General features: G+C 41.6%; 1 protein-coding gene across 1 annotated transcript; it reads right to left on the reverse strand.

The window, feature by feature from the left end:
* Window positions 1-1,520: 1,520 nt before the first annotated feature.
* ticrr (TopBP1-interacting, checkpoint, and replication regulator) lies at window positions 1,521-17,355 on the reverse strand. The gene is made up of 22 exons (XM_071544718.1): window positions 16,681-17,355; window positions 16,004-16,247; window positions 15,267-15,499; window positions 14,521-14,755; window positions 14,006-14,150; window positions 13,165-13,292; window positions 12,457-12,660; window positions 11,417-11,562; window positions 10,441-10,541; window positions 9,977-10,070; window positions 9,261-9,343; window positions 8,671-8,904; window positions 8,073-8,160; window positions 7,670-7,742; window positions 7,133-7,264; window positions 6,838-6,928; window positions 6,601-6,659; window positions 5,918-6,201; window positions 4,527-5,216; window positions 2,957-4,496; window positions 2,495-2,623; window positions 1,521-2,226 (listed from the first exon to the last, which is right to left on the reverse strand). The coding sequence occupies exons 1-22, from the start codon at window positions 17,353-17,355 to the stop codon at window positions 2,111-2,113; spliced, it is 5,724 nt and encodes a 1,907-aa protein (XP_071400819.1). The 3' UTR covers window positions 1,521-2,110.
* Window positions 17,356-17,593: the final 238 nt, after the last annotated feature.

The raw sequence follows: 17,593 nt of genomic DNA on the forward strand, positions 1-17,593 counted from the left end.
TTATATATTATATTATTTATATATTATTATTAATACATAATAGGTGACTGTGCATTTTCCGTTGTGGCCCCTAAACTCTGGAACAAGCTCCCCATTTCAGTATGAAATGCTACCTCAGTAGAAAGTTTCCAACAGCATCTAAAAACTAAATCTTTTTGCTGTGGCCTTTTATTGAATCATGTGGACTGTTGAGTGTACTTTTGTATATGTGCATGTATACATATAGACATTGGTGTATATTTTACTCTTTTTATTTAGTTTTTATTCTTTCTCTCTCCTGTACAGCACTTTGTAACTACGGTTTTGTGCTATATAAATAAAGATTTACTTACTATATGTGTCTTACAAAATGAATAGCAAATCAGTTAATCTACATAGATTATTTTTGATTTCACAATAGGGGTTACAATAGAATTAATAAAGACATCTGGTCTTTGTCGCTGTTCAGGCCCACGCACAGAGGTTAACCTACTCAAAGTCACCATTTCATATTGTGGCCTTCAATCTCTAGTGTTGAAACACTGGCAACACGGTTTCATATAAAGGCCTTGAGCTCCTTATGGGGGATAATTCAGTAATCTGTGAATCAAAGAGGAAATTGTAGGCATGCAGTACTCAGATCAAAGTTCACATAGCCTTGCAGCAGGAACTGGAATTACTCTGCAACAAACACATATAAACCACAAAAAGGTATGAGCCCATTTGTGGCACCAAAAAAGTGCTATTGTAATAAATTGCAAGGGAAAAAAAGTGAAACGTACATCACCAGGGTCTTTCTGGAAAAGCTGAGTGATAAGTCATATTTGTTATTATGCATATTGTTGATGTGGGAACAATGCTTGAAGTCGTACCTGTTGCAGGACCCTCCTGCTGCAGATCACTTGCCCTCTGTGGTTTTGCCCAGGCTGGCAGACCTAGAGGCGTGTCGCCTTATCTTTCTTGGCAGCAAAGACTGCAGGTGCCCGTCACCAAGCCTATACCTCATGACTAATACTCAACACTGATTTCAAAGGCACACACACCCAGGACAACCAGCAATTCCAAGGAAAAAGAAATAATCAAATTCATTAGTAGATCATAATCAAGTATAATAAAACTCTTGGGTTATTAGAAGCTATTTAAATGTGATTTCCTGTGCCCAACACTCATAAATGCACCTACCAAAATCACATGAGGGGCACTTAACTTTTACAGCACTGACCTTTGGACAGGTGGGTGATTAGAGGGTGGAACTATCAGGTTTCCTTTTATCAGGTGGCAGCGGATAAACTGGAAGTATATAAATGAAGTCATTCTCAAAGACAAGGAAAAAAACTCATTCCTTCAAAACAGTTTGCTTTACTGTATAGTGCTGCTTTGCCAAGACTTGAGAACAAAGGGAAAAATGAAGAAAATAAATATAGTGTGGGGTATCTGGAAAAAAAAAAGTCTGCAATAAGTTAATTAGGAAAATTGGTTTTATTTACAAAAGACTTTGACAACATATAACATATTTACATTAGAAGTCCATTATCAGGCCTTCCCTTTTACTTAAAAGCAATTTTGTGACAGAGGGAACATGTAAACAAACTAATAAATAAACATGAATAGTCTTTATCGCAACAAATTTAGACTGACTTGATTGCAAAGTGGCTGATTACAATTTTGAAGAACAAGTGAGTGATGGCATTAAACATGACCATTTTCCAAGTTTTTAGCTCCGAAAAGACCCAGGCAGGAAATGACTACATAATTTTTAAGATAAATTAATCAATGGGAAATAATGGTTTGAATTAATACTAATGGCAATTTTAAACACCTGAGCAGAACAGCTCATCTCTTCGGGAGTTTAAACCTTAGCGTTGAGCCTACCTATAATCATATAAAACTACTAAAATGTCCATTAAGCCACTGGGCAGAACAGAAAACTTTTTCGGGGGCCAAACGTGTTGGTGGAAGAGACTGAAAGGGACATTCATCTGAACAGCTTTGAAGCGGTGCTTGAAAGACATCTTTCAGGCCAGCCATCAAAAGAACACCTGACAAAGTGTGGCTCAGACAGGCTCATGACTTCACAGTGAAACACAAAATGGGGCAGTTTGTCGCAGTGCTTGCCGGAGGGCGTTGTGGTTCAGTCTAGCAGTCTCTTCCTGCTGTAGGTCTTCCCTGTGGTCGAGCGTCTGGAAGGCTGGCTGAAGGGAGAAAGCTCCAACTCAAACCCCATCCTCCTCTCAGATGCAGCCTCGTCTAGAACATTCAGAGATTTAGTGGAACGTTAGTTAACTTCCAGAATGGGAAATAGTCACCAGCTGGTAGATTTAGACTGTCTGGTGAAAGGTTTTCTTTATACATCAGCCACTTTGGCAGGTTGGCATGGTGGCTGGCAAGTTTTGGCATCCACCAGCAACTGTAGCCACTAGACAAAGAAGTTAGTTTCCAGCCCTGGTAGATAAAAACGTTAACCGATTGGCAGTATAAAAACATAGTTGCAAAAAGCAAGCACTGTGCATCTTACCTTTAAAGCGTGGAGTTCTCTTAGTAGCGGAGCCTGTTTTGCCCTTGAACAACAAGGGGGACTGAGTGAGGGCCAGAATCCCACTCGCTGTCACCGACTTCCTCATCTTAGAGCTGGGAGGAGTCGCTACTGTCAAAACATAAAGACAGACATGACTGAATTACTGTAACACAACCACACAGGATGAATTCAAAAATGAAAGGTTTCATTCTACAACACTAGGGTTGGGCTGGTGTAAAAAACATTAAAACCCGTTTGATATATGGCCAGATCATCTTATAATGACAAATGCCGGTTCAGTCAGTGTGCAGAAATCTGCAGCTCTGACACCGTATCACACTGGTGAAACCAGGTCAACCCTATACAAAACCATATCTGCTTCAGAAGAAAAATGTTTAAAAAATTACAGATCTCTCATTTTGGAATGAAACTGTAAATATTCTTTGTTCTATCACAGCTTACTTGACTTGACATCTCCATTTCCAGCAGTCCAGATCATGTCATCGTCACCTTTCTGAGGATCAGCCCCGTCAGCCTGCTGAGCCAGCTTCTCCATCCAGTCCAAGTCTCCCAGCGGGGAGAGGGGCGATGCGTCTGCTCCTATACAAGGTGACCGCTTGGAGGTCAGAGCCAGTGGTGCAGTTTTGTTGGTTGAGGGGTCGTCAGTGTCCTCAATGTCCTGCAACCTGCTAACTCCAAGCTCGGCTTCCTCCAGTAGCTCCTCCAGCAGAGGCTCCCCCTTCAGGCCACGATCCTTGCCTCCCACCACCCCAATCTGGGCTCTCTTCTTCCGAGGCCAGCTGTTGAGGTTGTCTGGGGCTGCCTTGCCTACACTCTGAGGTGAAGGGGTCAAGGGGATGATCTCTGCCGTTCCCATTGGGGACATGGTTCCCACAGGATGGCGCGTAGGGGTGTAGGATTGGCAGATGTAAGTTTGGACGCCTTTGCCAGGTGTGCTCTTGGCTGGGGTGACATGAGTGCAGACAGATGGTGAGACACAACCAGGATCTCTGTGTTTAGAGCACAAAGCCAAGGGGCTTTCCAGCTGTGAGAATTTCACACCCACTGAAGGGCTCTGACCTCCAGATCGAGGACCATCAGTGGCCAAATCACCAGCATTAAAAGAGTCTGTGCGTCTGAATTTGAGTTTCGGAAGTCCCGATGTTTGCATCTCCAATTCTACTTGGTAAGTCAGAGGGTTTGGAGTACCCAAGCCTCTTCGTCGACTAGGTGTTGCAGAACTTCTGGGGGTTGAAAATCGAGGGGGATCAGTAGAGTACCCCAAACGAGCGGCAGCCTCCCTTTGTTGGCGGTCAGGAGTCTTCCGAAAGCCATAGCTTCGGCCAGGTGTGACTTGGGGTGGCAGAGGCGGTTTGGGAGAGGCTTCATTAAACTGAAAGTCTTCGCTGGACTTTGAAGGCTTCCTGGAAAAGCTGATGTTCATCTTGAGACCTCCACTAAGTTGGGTCTTGACAACAGCAGCGTCAACAATGTCCATGCTGTCATCCTCTGTGGTGGCAGAGCTAAAATGTGAAGAGTCAAATTGCTGTGAATCTGTCTGGGAACTTGACTCAGTTTCAGAGGTTTGGGAAGGTTCAGCCTGTGGCTTTTTCTCTTGCACTTCTGACTGCATGTTCTTCTTTTCCACAGGGTCACAGGTCTCAGTACAGCTAGATTCTGTGTTTGGTTTAGAAGGCAGACTCTCATTAGACTGGGACCTTAAGTTATGTCTGATTCTACTTGTAGCACCTTGGCCAGACCTAGTTCTTCTCAGGGTTTTTCCTGGAAACTCTGGGGAAATATCTGATCTTTCTGAAATAGTGGGACCTCTTTCTGGCGTGAATACTGGCTTACATGGAGACATGACATTTGAGCTTTTAATTGGAGTTCTTCCAGAGCGAGTAATCATTTGGTGAATAGGACCAGGGCTGGTTGGAGTTCTAGTGTTGGGTCTCGGTGAGAAGTTGTGGTCTTGAGGTGGTGTGGATTGCGGAGGGGTTTCCTGGGGACTAACAACAGTGTCAGTTTTTACATCCTTTACAGGTGTGTTCATCTTGTTATGAAGCCTTTCAGAGGACCTCTGATTTTTCTCCTGTGTCGACATACCGACACAGGAGAAAACCTTTGATAGTACTTTAGGAGAAAAGCTATGTCCTCTCTGAGATATCTTTTCCGGGGTCTTGAAAATGTTGGTTTTCATGGTGGGACTTTTGAAAGGACTGCTAAGCTTGGTGGGTGTTCTCACTAATCTCTGAGAGCTTTTGGTTGCATTGCGAGGCGACTCTGGCACCTTGAAAGTTGCATTGTTCTCTGCCAGTCTACATTTTCGTGGCGACGGCGACCATGTGACACTCTTCCGGGGAGTCCTGGAACTTGGGCTCCTGAGTAGGTGTAATCCAGAAGGGGACTTGCAATCCAGTGAGGCCTTGACCGGGGTCCTGAGAATACCCTTCAGCGGGCTCTTCACAGGGCTTTCCTTAGTAGGCGTCTGTACTATAAGGGTCCTTCTGGCCGGAGATCTGAAGGGGCTGCCCCTGAGTGCCATGCCAGACTCACGAGAGCTGCCTGCCACAGGGCTTTCAGAGACAGAGAGCACCCGCCTACTGGATGCCGGTGGGGTCTTGGGTGTTCTTGGGGTCCGAGGGGTCCTGGGTGTCCTGGGTGTCCTGTTCCCAGTAGTGGCCCTCCCATATTTACCAGGTGACCCCGTTTTATTTGGACTCTAAAAAGAAAACAGAGAAAAAGGTTGGTAAAATAATCAAGCTGTTGTTAAATTGACCAACCGAATTTGACAAATGAATGCACAATTTTAGACTTTACTGTCATCTCCAATGAGTACCTTTATTGCAAGCAATTTTTAAAATAGTTATTGGAGTATAAAACAAGGATGCAATCTGGTATCATCTCTCAACTCACTTAAAGAAATAGTTAAGAAATTTAAGAGGTCAGATTCATCATGAAGTGAGAGTTCCTTCAGTACACATAAAAAGTACTTGTTCACAGCATATTTAGAGCAAAATTTGGTAATATTTGTTAGCAAAGTAGTGCTACAAAAAATTTATCTGAAAACATTTCCAAGTCATTTGTAGGAAAATCATGTGAAAATATTTGGAAGATCCTTAAGTCATGTGCAATTCTGCATTTGTTTGTTTTATGGAAATGTTAGCCTCTTAACCTGCAATAGCATTGTTAACAAAGGCTAAGAACTTCTGCTATCAGAATCTCAACTACCAAAACAAATCGCTGTATTAAACAAGAAACTGCTTGTGAAACAAGGTGATCACAGGAGTCAAGGGTAGAGTTTGTTTAAAGAAAAGAACAAAAGCACTCTTTATCTGCAAAAGTTAAAAGCATTTAGGTGCTAGTGCTATGGCTACTAATGTATCCCCATTAATGAATCAACAAATTCTTTGGAGAATTTACCTCAAAGACATCAGACTCTGTGGACAGCCGTCTCCTGCTGGCCCTGGTTGCATAAGACTCAAAGGAGGTGGAAGGACGACTGGGGGACTGAGCAGCTCCAAAGAGAAGACGCATAGGAGACCGGACTGTTTTTAGATTGACCCCGCTGACTTTGCTGTCACTGAGAGGAAGCTGGGATGCAGAGAGGGCCTTGTCCAAGTTGCGGGAGCGAGGTTGTGAGCTTGGGTAGAAGGTAGTTGAATGTCTTCTAGCAAACTTCTTTATCCTTGGGCTCCTTCTTAGGTCTGTTACAAAAGCAATGCACAATAAAACACAATGCATCACCTGCATACATTTCAATGCATTTATAAAGGTTATTAATGAAGATGAGTGGCACTAGCATGCTGTCAAAATGTTAAAAAAAAAATCACCACCGCTTTGTGAAAGAAAAACAGGTTGTGCTGTTGTGCTTGATTATTTTTCAAAAAGTGATAGTTAATAAGTTGCTAATAAAACACCTAAGATGTCTCCAGTGGTGTCTAATGTGTCCAGTTCTTGTCTACATTTCACAAGGCGACACATCTACTTTTGTTGCATGTAATCAAATACAAGGCTAATCTATAGTATTTAAGCAATTGTTACATTTGTGTAGATATATTTTGTGCAGGGAAAAGGTCATAAAAATTGTGACATCAGCCAAATACCATCTGCAGGTTTCACTGGGGATTCCTCCACAATGCTGTCCTCAGTTGGGGCAGATCTCCTGAAAAAGAAATGTCAAAACATTGGAGTAAACATTTCTTATTTAAAGTTGTCAGCTACTGCTGATGATTTTTGGGTCAAACATATCTTATCTTGAACTGAGGAAGTGAAAAATGTAGCCTTTTACAATATTCTCCCTGTATAAATCTCAATTTGGCAAATTATTAAGTGAAACATACCTTCCCATTCTCTGCCTATACAGGAGGCGACTGGACACTTGCTTGTGGAGGGGCGTCTCACACACTTTATTTGTTAAGAGTTTGTGTCTCTCTGAAAAGGAAGGATTTCCTTTTAGAGATGAATTGTTTAAAACAACCACAACAATCTAGCAGTACACAGAATATCTAGTTGGCTGGTAAAATATCACAAGTGGCAGGTAAAGTTTTAGATTTGGCATCTCCTGTAGATAAAAGGTTAGCTTTCATCCCTTCATTTACCATTTCTCTAAATTAACCTATAATGCTGAATCTCTACCTTCTGACTCCTGACATCGCTTGCGTTTCAGTCTTTCCACGGCGGACACAGACTGGCTCCGTGGCAGCTTGGCTCTCTTTGAGGGGGAAACAAGCTCCTGGTTGAACAGGTTTCTCCTCACCTTGGTCACCTCTGGGGACATTAAGAACATGTATTTAGGACTCCGATATCCAAAAGATTATACCTACTGCAACTGCACCGATCTTGAGGTGTCAAAATCTTCAAAATGACGTATAATCAGAATTAGATTTAATTAGCATAATAGGGTTGTTACTGAGAAGATTAACTGAATATGATGTGATCATATTTAGAAAAGTATATCACATTTTTATTTCACACATAGTTTACTCATTTGCACAGTGAAAGTTGTTGCAAGAAAGGTATTGAAAAAGGTAAGGTATCATAATTGGTATTGCATTCCAAGTATTGGAACCGATATAGAAAAGTGTCCAACAATACCGAGCCCTTCCTGAATTACAATCATTGATCATTTCATTGTGGACATACAGAATAAATTAGATGTGAATCAGCATGTACCTTGTGTTGCTTGCTTCTGAGGTGGCGGCTCTGCAACTGGTTTCTCCAAAGCGACAGAGACCTTCGGTTTGGTCTGTTGAGAACATAATAACTCATCTAAGGCGCTGCTCAAATTAAGGCTGAGACCTGAGTGAGGTAGTATTTGCAAATACTTTTCATGGTTTGTGTTAGCCTTCTTAGGTCCCAGGTGGGTAGGGTTTCATCACATAGGACAATGCAGTAAGTGTTAGAGAATTTAGACAATCACAGAAGTTATTTGAAAGTCAATTACTTTTCTGTGGCTGACTCTACCTAGGTTAAAAACACATTATTTAGCAAATACTAGTTGATCCAGGTCTAGTTATAAAACAATATAAATGGATGAATATCAGCATTGATTAAATATCTGCTTATGTCAGCTTACAGCTCTTGTAGTCTTCTTAGGCATCTCTATTTGGCGTAGACTCTGTGATGATTCAGTCATACTGCGATGACGAGTCAGCATCCCACTCCTAAAACATAAACAAAAGAATAAACATTTAAGAAAACCCTGGGCATGTACCTTACAAAATAACTAATATAAAATTTTAGCACAATTGATATCAGGGCTTAATCATATTATGCCTCATCAAACTCCATAGTTGTTTAAAGACAAAGCATAAATTCAAGGACCAAAATTTGTCAGCATCTATGTTCAAATGTCACATTTTTTGCTGTATAGGTGGTGTCTAGGTCTATACAACTATACAAAAAGTCTAGTTTAGGCTAACTAGAAGTGTCAGTTGGGACCTAAAACTTTATCAGACTGGATTCTCAAACTGGATCAGATTGGATTTACAACACTTGAATGGTTGACAAAATGGATTATGCACAGATTTCTATATTTCCAAAACATGTGGAGTGTGTATCATTCTCTTAATTCTTCATTCTCTGAACTGTTTACATTCCAGACAGTTCCAGGTTTTCCATAACTGTAGGAACCCTGTAACGTGTCATTCTAGACAACCCAAAGCCCTCCTTACCTCCTTTTGCTGGCAGAGCGGTTTCGCAGGTCCTGCAGACGATCCCCGCTGTCTGAAGCCAGGCTGTGAGCGTTGGAGAGGGGAGGTGAGGAGGCCGAAAGAGAAACGCTGTCCTTGGCAACAGACTCGTCACTGAAGAAGTCAGCGGGCAGAACGGCCACCAGGGCCTCAGGGAGCTGGGTGCCCAGACTGTGGTAAACGTCTGCCAGCACCCTTGGGATGGCTATCAGGAACCTGCCACGACACAGAAAGGCTAGTGTTAGATCCTAAGAACTATAGGTGAGGAAGATAAATATTTGGCTATTTTCGCTTGTGTGGTGTCATTTCTTTTTAAAATAACCTTTTTGGGGTTAAATATTTAAAAACATCGGAAGCACTTAACAGTTTTGAACAGCACTCCACACAGATAAACCTTATAATTCCAAACTCAAAAATGGTCAATTGTGGAAGCAATTACGCAAATAATTGTGCATCCCAAGCAGATCTATTGTGTTCTAACATTTTACGGACAAGAAAATGATCATAAATATAAAAAGCAGGGAATACCCTCCCATTAGATCACATGCCTGCATGAAGTAAAACACACTCACCCTGGGAGGATCTCATCTTGCATGAATTTTGCAAGGAAAACTGGGTCTTTGGTTAGGGAGATAATCCTGAGCATGTCAGCCACCTGAGGAACAGGGGAAGTTTAAATTTAACTGTTTATGTATGCAGAACACTGTAGTTAACATGGTTGTGGCTTCAAACAGCTATTAGTAAGGCTGGATACAGAAAACAATACCTATCACTTCCAATGATGGATGAAAATGTTTCAAAATGTAAAGAAGGCCGATTAAATGTTTGATTCTATCAATGAGATCTAAAATGTTCTGTTAGTTTGTGGTGATTTTACTGGGGAATCCACTGAACACGGTCTGATTCTATTTAGAAAAACAAAACGTCATGTTTAAATGTGTCACACAAATAAGTTTCTCCACTGCATGATGAAATCGTACTTAAAATTGCTTAAAAAAACGAAAGGCATCACCAAAAAAGTATAGTTTTAGAATGGGTACCGGTATCAGTCAAAGAAAATTAACAATAGCAACCAGCCAAATACTGATAATTTGGCTACTGCCTCTTTGGTGGGAAACCAGACATTATTTCAGATCCATTTCAGATTCCTATCTATTCCAAAAATTAGTGTGGCTTACAAAAGAGTGAAAGCGCCTAGTGAATTTTGGAATCTACCTGCTGTTGTGGTCAGTGTCAATACAAAAAAAAAATGTTATTGTTGATGCTTGTTAGTGAGTGAGTGTCCTACCTCCTCTACCATCTGATCAGCATCCAGCGAGTCAGACTGCTCCGAGGGGAGGAGTTTGCACATCTCCAACCTCAGTAAAGCCTGGAGCTGGCACCTAGGACAGAGGACAAAGTGTTACTGGCAGCTTCAGCACAGAATTACTTTTTTAACCTTGATTTATCCAGTTGACTGGCCACACATGCTGTTTATCAGCAATGCCCAGCTACAAACACTGTTAACAGTTAACAATGTTAACAGAGTTACTGCAATGTCGAGGAGCTGTAACCTAAGATTTTTACTCTCTTGTACTTGTATATTGAGACATAACAATAAAGGATCTTGAATCTTGAATCACACATTTCACACCTGGGATCTGGCCAGTACAACCACAGACTGGAGTTTAAGTGACCTGTCCATGAGCAGGGAATTATATGTTAATACTCATTCTCAAAACAAGATAACATACTGGGTTAGAAAGCACTCACTCTCTGACTTTGCTCTCAACATCAGGACCAGCACCATAGAGCTGCCTGATCGATTTGCTGGACTTGAGAAGATGCTGCTGGACAAAGACGGAGGTCTTCACCTGCAAAGTATAAGTAAGATATAAATTGTTACACTTGCAAATTAATTACAGTGAAATTGCAGGACTGAACCTTAGTGTACTTACATTCATGTATTAACTATGTTTTATTATTATCCTTATTTTTTTGTTTGTTAAACATATCTTGGTTGTTGTTTTTAGTTTTTACACCTATTTTTTCCTTTCTATTCTCTGTTATGGTCTTGTAGACTGTGTATGTTACTTGCTTGCTGATGACACCCTAACCCCCCCCCCCCCCCCAAAAGATTAATATTGAAGCTAAGTAAGATAACAGTAATCAATGTGCATACCTGACCAAGCCTGCAGGTGAAACACATTGTTTGTTCAGATATACTTCTTGTCGCCTTAAATAAACATTACTGATTTGAAAATAATGGATGTGTGGAAGAATACATTCACTGGTATGTGGACAGAAAACCGTTCCTGTTCCAACAGACGCCTGAGAAAAACACCACTTTTCACAGGGAATCTACTACCTAAGTGGGTCATAATTAAATGAATCTGTAAATCTATCTGCCTATTAGACAGCACAATTCTAGCTAAAATTACTATTCTGATTATTTTGTTAGATAAAATTATTCATCTCAATGACCTGTGATACAAAATTATTTTACTCCACTTTTTGCATCTTATCTCAACATCTTTGTTCAACTACAGTGGGCATTCTGATTGAAATTAAATGTTGTTAAACTACTGCAATATCCCAAAATGCTTAGATAATTAATAGTAACTAAAATCACAATATACAAGCAGCACAACAATCTATCAATCCATCCAGCATCAGTTTGCTGTAAGGAAAGATGTGGATCAGGTCAAGTCAATCTTGAAATACATAAAAAGACTAAAACATGTCTCACCCCCAGGTCTGACTTGGCCATGAGGAAGCTTTTCACAGCAGACAGAAGTTGCTGGACTCCGGTGCGGAGAGACGAGTCTCTCTCTGCCAAAGTCTTCTCATAACTGGAGGTGAGGTGGGTCAGCAGCTCTGCCTCACTCCTGAAGTCTGGTTGAGGGGAGAAGACATGAAACTTGTTTTGTTAAATTAGACTTAGACAGAGAATTTAATATAGGACAATTGAACATAGGGTGGCTTGTGCTATTGACTGTATCATATCTTGATTCTGGTCTAATTTCTCTGAAACGATTTTACTTTTTGTTATGTCTTGATTGACTAACCCAGGCCATATTATAGCTGAAGATTACTCTTCACAACAAAAAATATGACAACATATTAAACAGCAGTGTGTTTGCAGCTATATTAAATGGTTACTCATGTGTATTATGACTAAATAACTTTTTCATATTTATCCAGAGTTTTGTGTGCAATTCCCAAACTTTTCAGGACCTGGAAATTATCAAATTCACTTTTCATACTTATCAAGACCTGTACTGTACTCCAGGTTTCCCCTGGAATGTTCTGTATAGGGATTTTCTCCAATCGATTACTCTCTTCATCAATCAACATCAAATAGCAATCAAAATCACATCTAGGTTGCCCATATTTTGACTAGGTGATATTTTGCACATCATGTATGTGCTGTATATTCCCATATTTGTGTTCCTTGTGTCCATGTCCCTCTCATTGTTTTTTTATATATATACACAGTATATATATGTATATATATAGTGTGAATATATGTATAACACATCAAGTAACATGTTCTAGTGTTGAAATTGTCGGTTGCATATTTTTTCTTTGCTGAATCCTATTTTTTTATTATTAAACCTTTATTTAGACAGGTAATCTCATTGAGACACGGGGTCTCATTCACAAGAGAGAGAGATTTCCATGCTGCAAAAACCCAATTTCCCCACAGGGATCGTTAAGGTTTCATCTTATCTTATACCAGTGTGATACCATCAGTCGTGGTATTGTGAAGTGTTGAGAGACGCTCACTGATAGTGTTCGCTGCTCCAGATTTGCTCTTGTCATCCGAGCGTCTCTTCCCCTGCCTGTCCGGCCCCCTGCCCTCGGCGCCCGGTGGCTCGGCCTCAGCCTGGTTCTTCTGGGCCTTCACATTGAGCCGGGCCACGTTCAGCATCTGCAGGGAGCGGCTCATGGTCTTCATCTTCTGCTTCACCGGCGTGCGCTGGGCGCCACCTGCAGGTCAGAGAAGAGAAATGATACCGAGGAAGACAGGCACTGCTTTATTAAAGATGTGACAAGATGACATCACAGGAAATATTGTGGGAGATAACCAAACTGTTTAAAATAAACAAAGTGCATTTAAAAATCAGGGTTCCTACATGTTTTCCATCCCACAACTCAAGATCTTAATTTTTGACTGGATTTTAACATCATGATGTATGCTGATGGTGGCTGAGCATTACCCCCATCTGGCCAAAAAGTATAAAATATTCTTCACAGCAATATCCCAATCTATGAAATGTCAGCTGGTCTGCAGTCTGTGTATTCTAAATGTGTTTATGGACTGAATATCACTTTTTTCCATAAAAGATTATCTTTACTGATCCCCAATGGGATACTAGGTAATTGCCAAACTTTTTAAGACCTGGAAATGATCAAATAAATCTTACATATTAATTGACAGGCCTGCACAAAAACCCTGAAAAACAGATAAAACTTGAGATGTGGTCTTCTTACGTTTCTTGCCCTTCTTTTGGTCAAGGCCCTGGGAGGTCTGGTAGAGTTCAGCCAGACCGTTGACCAGCTCCTGCTGTAGACCAGACAGCTCCTCCTCCTCTCTCTGCTCTGGCACTGCATGCAGCAACCTGGGCAACAGCACAACAAAGTCAAATATTTGGACTAAAATTGTCAATTTTTGCCAAGATTGAGTTTGTTTTAGGTCTTGTTTTTCTCATACATAACTAATAGCCTCCCTCCAATATTGTCCGACACTAAATATTTCAAAATGTTTTCAAATGATTTCAAATATTCAAAGCTAACATCGATAAAGTCTGTCACTCACACACACACACACACACACACACACACACACAACATAGATTTCAGCTAACTGACATAATAGCAGCATGTATCTTGCCAGTCTGGAGAGAGCAAACTTTGCTTCAGGCCACTTCTATCTCGTCATGTCTGGATGCATTTCTTATTTAAGGTGCCTATCATTTTTCTTTACTATGTCAGAGCAGGGATCCATTGCATCAAAATAAATAAAATGACTGGGCATTCACTGTCCAACCGGGTAACTAGTCTTTTGAATGCCCTGCCTGAAGACTTTAAACAGGTACATAAAAATCAGTCATCTTTTAAATCACTTCTCAAAATATATTTCTGCAGACAGACTTTAACAGCAATTGCTTTTACTAATTTTATTCTGTGACCCATCCATTTTATTCCTCTTTAACCTTGTGTTCATCTCATTGGTTTTTATTTGTTTTTTTGCCTGTAAAGCACTTGGTAACTCTGGGTTGAGTGCTATACAATAATTATCAATAGGAGAATTTTTAAGTCAGAATCCCCATACCTCATTGACTCCATTAAATGGGAACTGACTCCTGACTGGTCAGACTGAGGGAACCAGCTCTCTGTCAGGCTCGTCATCAGCGGGCTCGACCAATGGCTGAGCTCCTGCTGGGCCCACTCAGGAACCTGGGGCTCCTGTGACTGGGCTGAGAAATAACAAACAAACAGGAATAAATAGCAAACAATCTGATATCCCAAGTATTCAAATGAAAACAGTTTTCGCTATGACATGACAGCGCTACCACCACCTATCAGATTTAGTGCTTTAACTTCCTTTAACATTTGAGATTTCAATAAGGATTATAGGAACAGTAACATAAAAGAAGCAAAAAGAAGGGTGCAGGTAAACAGTAACTTCCCGTTAGAAATTAAAAAATAAGTACTTTTAAAGTTACAAGTCAGACCATTTGTTTAAAAAAGAACATTAGGTTTTGATGATGAATTCCAGCTACAAACATTTTCCCAAAATGGACAAGTAGCATTTCTGAACCCTAAATATGACTATTCTATCCTCACCATCTCCACTGTCACCCTCCTCCTCCATGATGCCATAGACGACTCCCAGGACACTGCTGACTACATCCGGCAGGTCGGCGGAGGTGTCGGCTGTGGCGGGGGCGACGGTGTCGGTGGTCAGGAGCTGGTTGTGCTGGGTGATCCCAGGCTGGAGGACGGTGAGCAGAGCCGTGAAGGGCGACAGCGGGGAGAGGACAGCCGAGCAGACCAGGCTGCTGTCATTCACTTCTGCAAACTGGGGGGACAGGCGAAAGACGGGGAAAGGGAGGTTCTTTAAATGCACAGAACAAAAACACAAAAAAAAAAGGAACCTCAGACTCCTAGCCCCTGTCAAATCAGCCAAGTGTTCAAAGGAAAAATCCATCCTTGGGACACACTTACCAATCATTATCAATTTGTGATGTTCAACGCAGTTATTTTGTTATGAAGTGTTGTAATTTACTTATATGGTGTACCCACTTTTGCTCAACCCTCCTCGTCTACTTCTACTTCAGCGATTTCCTACATTTCCCAGAATTACTTTTGCTAACCCCAAGAGAATGGGGCGATGAGCGATGTGTTTGAGCGATGTGTTTTTCCAGTCGAGAAAAAGTGAGAGTGGAGAGAGAACATGTCGTGTCATGTCATTTTTTGGTACTGTACTCTGTAATAGAGCTGTAACTGGGACGGATGTGGAACTAAAACAAAAACTGGCCCCAAGCACCATTGTTGCATAAAGAAACAACTGTCTTGGCTGAATGTCTCACCATGTGCAGAGCCTGAGCCGAGAGCTCCATTATGAGATGCTGGAAGGAAGCCTGTCCCTGGTCTCCACTATTGGAGCACTGCAGCACCCATGACTCTGTGGAGGCCTCTGTTAGCGATGAGGCGTCCCAGCCCTGCAGCACTCCCTTCAGACGCACTTCCACCGGTTCTGGCAGAAGCCTTTGTCTGCGGGACACCGGCTCTACCAAGACACTGCAGCTCTGTGAGGCGTCGCCTGGTTGGGTGAAGAATAACACAGCACACATGAATGATGACGCTTCATTTCCTGCATTAGGTTTATTTAATCTCCCTTATTTGTTATACTGGTTTCCACCTTGTTGAGTTTTGTTGTCATTTAGATTGTTATCCAATTCAACTGTGTCCTAGTTTGTCACCTTGATTTTTTTTTTTTTTTTTGAGGTGAGATGTTTAAGTCCCTTGTTGTTGTTTTTCTTATCAGTTGCATAATCGGTAGATTTGAGTATTCAGTGTGTAATCTTGGCACGTATAAATATTAGCAAATAAAGAAACTCCATTCCACAATGAGGATGTACAGTATGATGTATCATAACAATTTAGCTTCATTTTATGAACATTATGAATCAAGCAATCAGTTTCAGGCAACAAAACCATTTCAGACATGTTTGATGCACGTATCTCATTTATCCTAACAGCTAATGACTTTTTGTGCAATAACAAAGGATTTCGTTGTTTGACAGTTCACTTCCATGTAACTAACCTTGCCCCCAACGGAGAACCCCTCCTATGACGGGAAAAGCCAGGCGGTAGAGTTGTTCAGAAGACAGCAGGTATCCAATGCTGGACTCAAAGGAAAAGGCCTCTCTCCCAGGGCCGGAGTCTAGCTCTGACTTCTGAGCACAGCAGAGGTTCAGCAGAGTGTCCACAGGAACCACTCTGCCACCCATCTGCCCCAGGACCGCCGACAGCCTCTGAGAGCCGAGGTGGTCCTCACATCTCATCACCTGAAATAAGACAAAAGATCAAACTTATTAAAGTAAGTGTACAGAGTGGAAGATTAACACCAGCACCAGCCAAATGCTAGTAACTTTTAGGCGCTGCTGCCTTTTCTACCAGCCAGCCACTCTGGCAAGTAACCAACCATTGTTTGGAAGTGCTGGGTGAATTTTAGAAACTATCCACTGTGGTCGTTGGATGAAAAAGTTAGTTTGATGCTTTGATAGTGTGTCAGACTGTGAAAACATCTGCAGTCTTTTTCTGGTTGCTACTCTTGACACCAGGGCAGGACACTAACTTTTTGGATCCCTGGTTACAGTGGCTAGCGGATTTCAAAAATTCACTGGACACTAACTTACCAGCCACAGCCAAAATGTACCAGTGTTTGGCTTGTGATGATTCCCCACTGACTGATACAGTACTTAATAATGCTGTACTCACCTGGAGATGTGAACTACTGTCAATCCAGTGCAGCACAACCTGTCGCTGGACCAACATTTCGTGGAGCCCTCTGGATATAATGTGGTCTGACACGTCCTTGTGTGTGTCATGGTTTTGAAGGGAAAGGTAATTTACAAGTTGTGTCCTGGAATGTGGACACTCCGAGACAACAAACAACACATTTTCCCCATCGCCTGAAATATCATCCTCCTGTGAAATACTAGCCTTGCCAGCTCGGCTCGACTTCCTAGGTCTCAATGACAGTTTAGTGGGCGATGTGATGTCTGGTCTGTCCCACTGGAAATCCAAAAGAGCTTCTTTGAGTGCGTTTTGAACTGAGGCAGATGGATTGGGCTGCTGCTTCTGCTGGGAAGGGCACGTTTTATCCTTTACATCCAATTTGGCTTCAAATTCCATCTCAAAGTCCTCAAAAGTTTTGTCCCGAAGTTCTTTGAAGTCTGAGCCCCTGGATATGCGGTTAGCATTGCGGCCAGTCTTGGACTGGAAGAATTTATAACCCCAGCGCACCTTCCCAAATCCATACTTGTAGCCGAAATGCAGCAGAATTCGTAGTATTCCTCGTTTTACACGGTGATTTCTGACATCCACACGATCGCTTAAATCGTGATCTCCATAATCCACATCGACGGCAAAAACCAAGTTGTGCAAAGCCATACCGTCACTTGGAAAGTGGCACTAGATCCATTATTATCAATGAGTAGGGCATAAAAACAGGACAGCTTTCAGCTCAGTGTATTCAATTCCGCTTACATTAGCTAAACAAATGGTAAACTTGCTAACCCACTATAACGTGCGACAGGCTGTTCATTGGGCAAGTCTTGCCGTAGGGACGCCATTTACAGTAACCTTAGCTAACTTAACGTTACTTAGCTATCGTAGCTAACTAGGCTAA

The sequence above is a fragment of the Centroberyx affinis genome, unplaced genomic scaffold (genome assembly GCF_046629955.1).
Source record: "Centroberyx affinis isolate AG114_WGS23_722 - 3 ecotype Tasmania unplaced genomic scaffold, CSIRO-AGI_Caff_v1 ptg004640l_1, whole genome shotgun sequence".
Taxonomy (NCBI): Eukaryota; Metazoa; Chordata; class Actinopteri; order Beryciformes; family Berycidae; genus Centroberyx; species Centroberyx affinis.

Excerpts from the sequence above, each read along its gene's own strand:
- ticrr (XM_071544718.1), bottom strand. The coding sequence starts at position 17,355 with ATGGCTTTGCACAACTTGGTTTTTGCCGTCGATGTGGATTATGGAGAT. Across the intron at positions 10,542-11,416 it reads TGGCCAAGTCAGACCTGGGG|GTGAAGACCTCCGTCTTTGT; the intron begins GTGAGACATGTT and ends TATACTTTGCAG. Across the intron at positions 8,161-8,670 it reads CGCTCTGCCAGCAAAAGGAG|GAGTGGGATGCTGACTCGTC; the intron begins GTAAGGAGGGCT and ends TTTATGTTTTAG.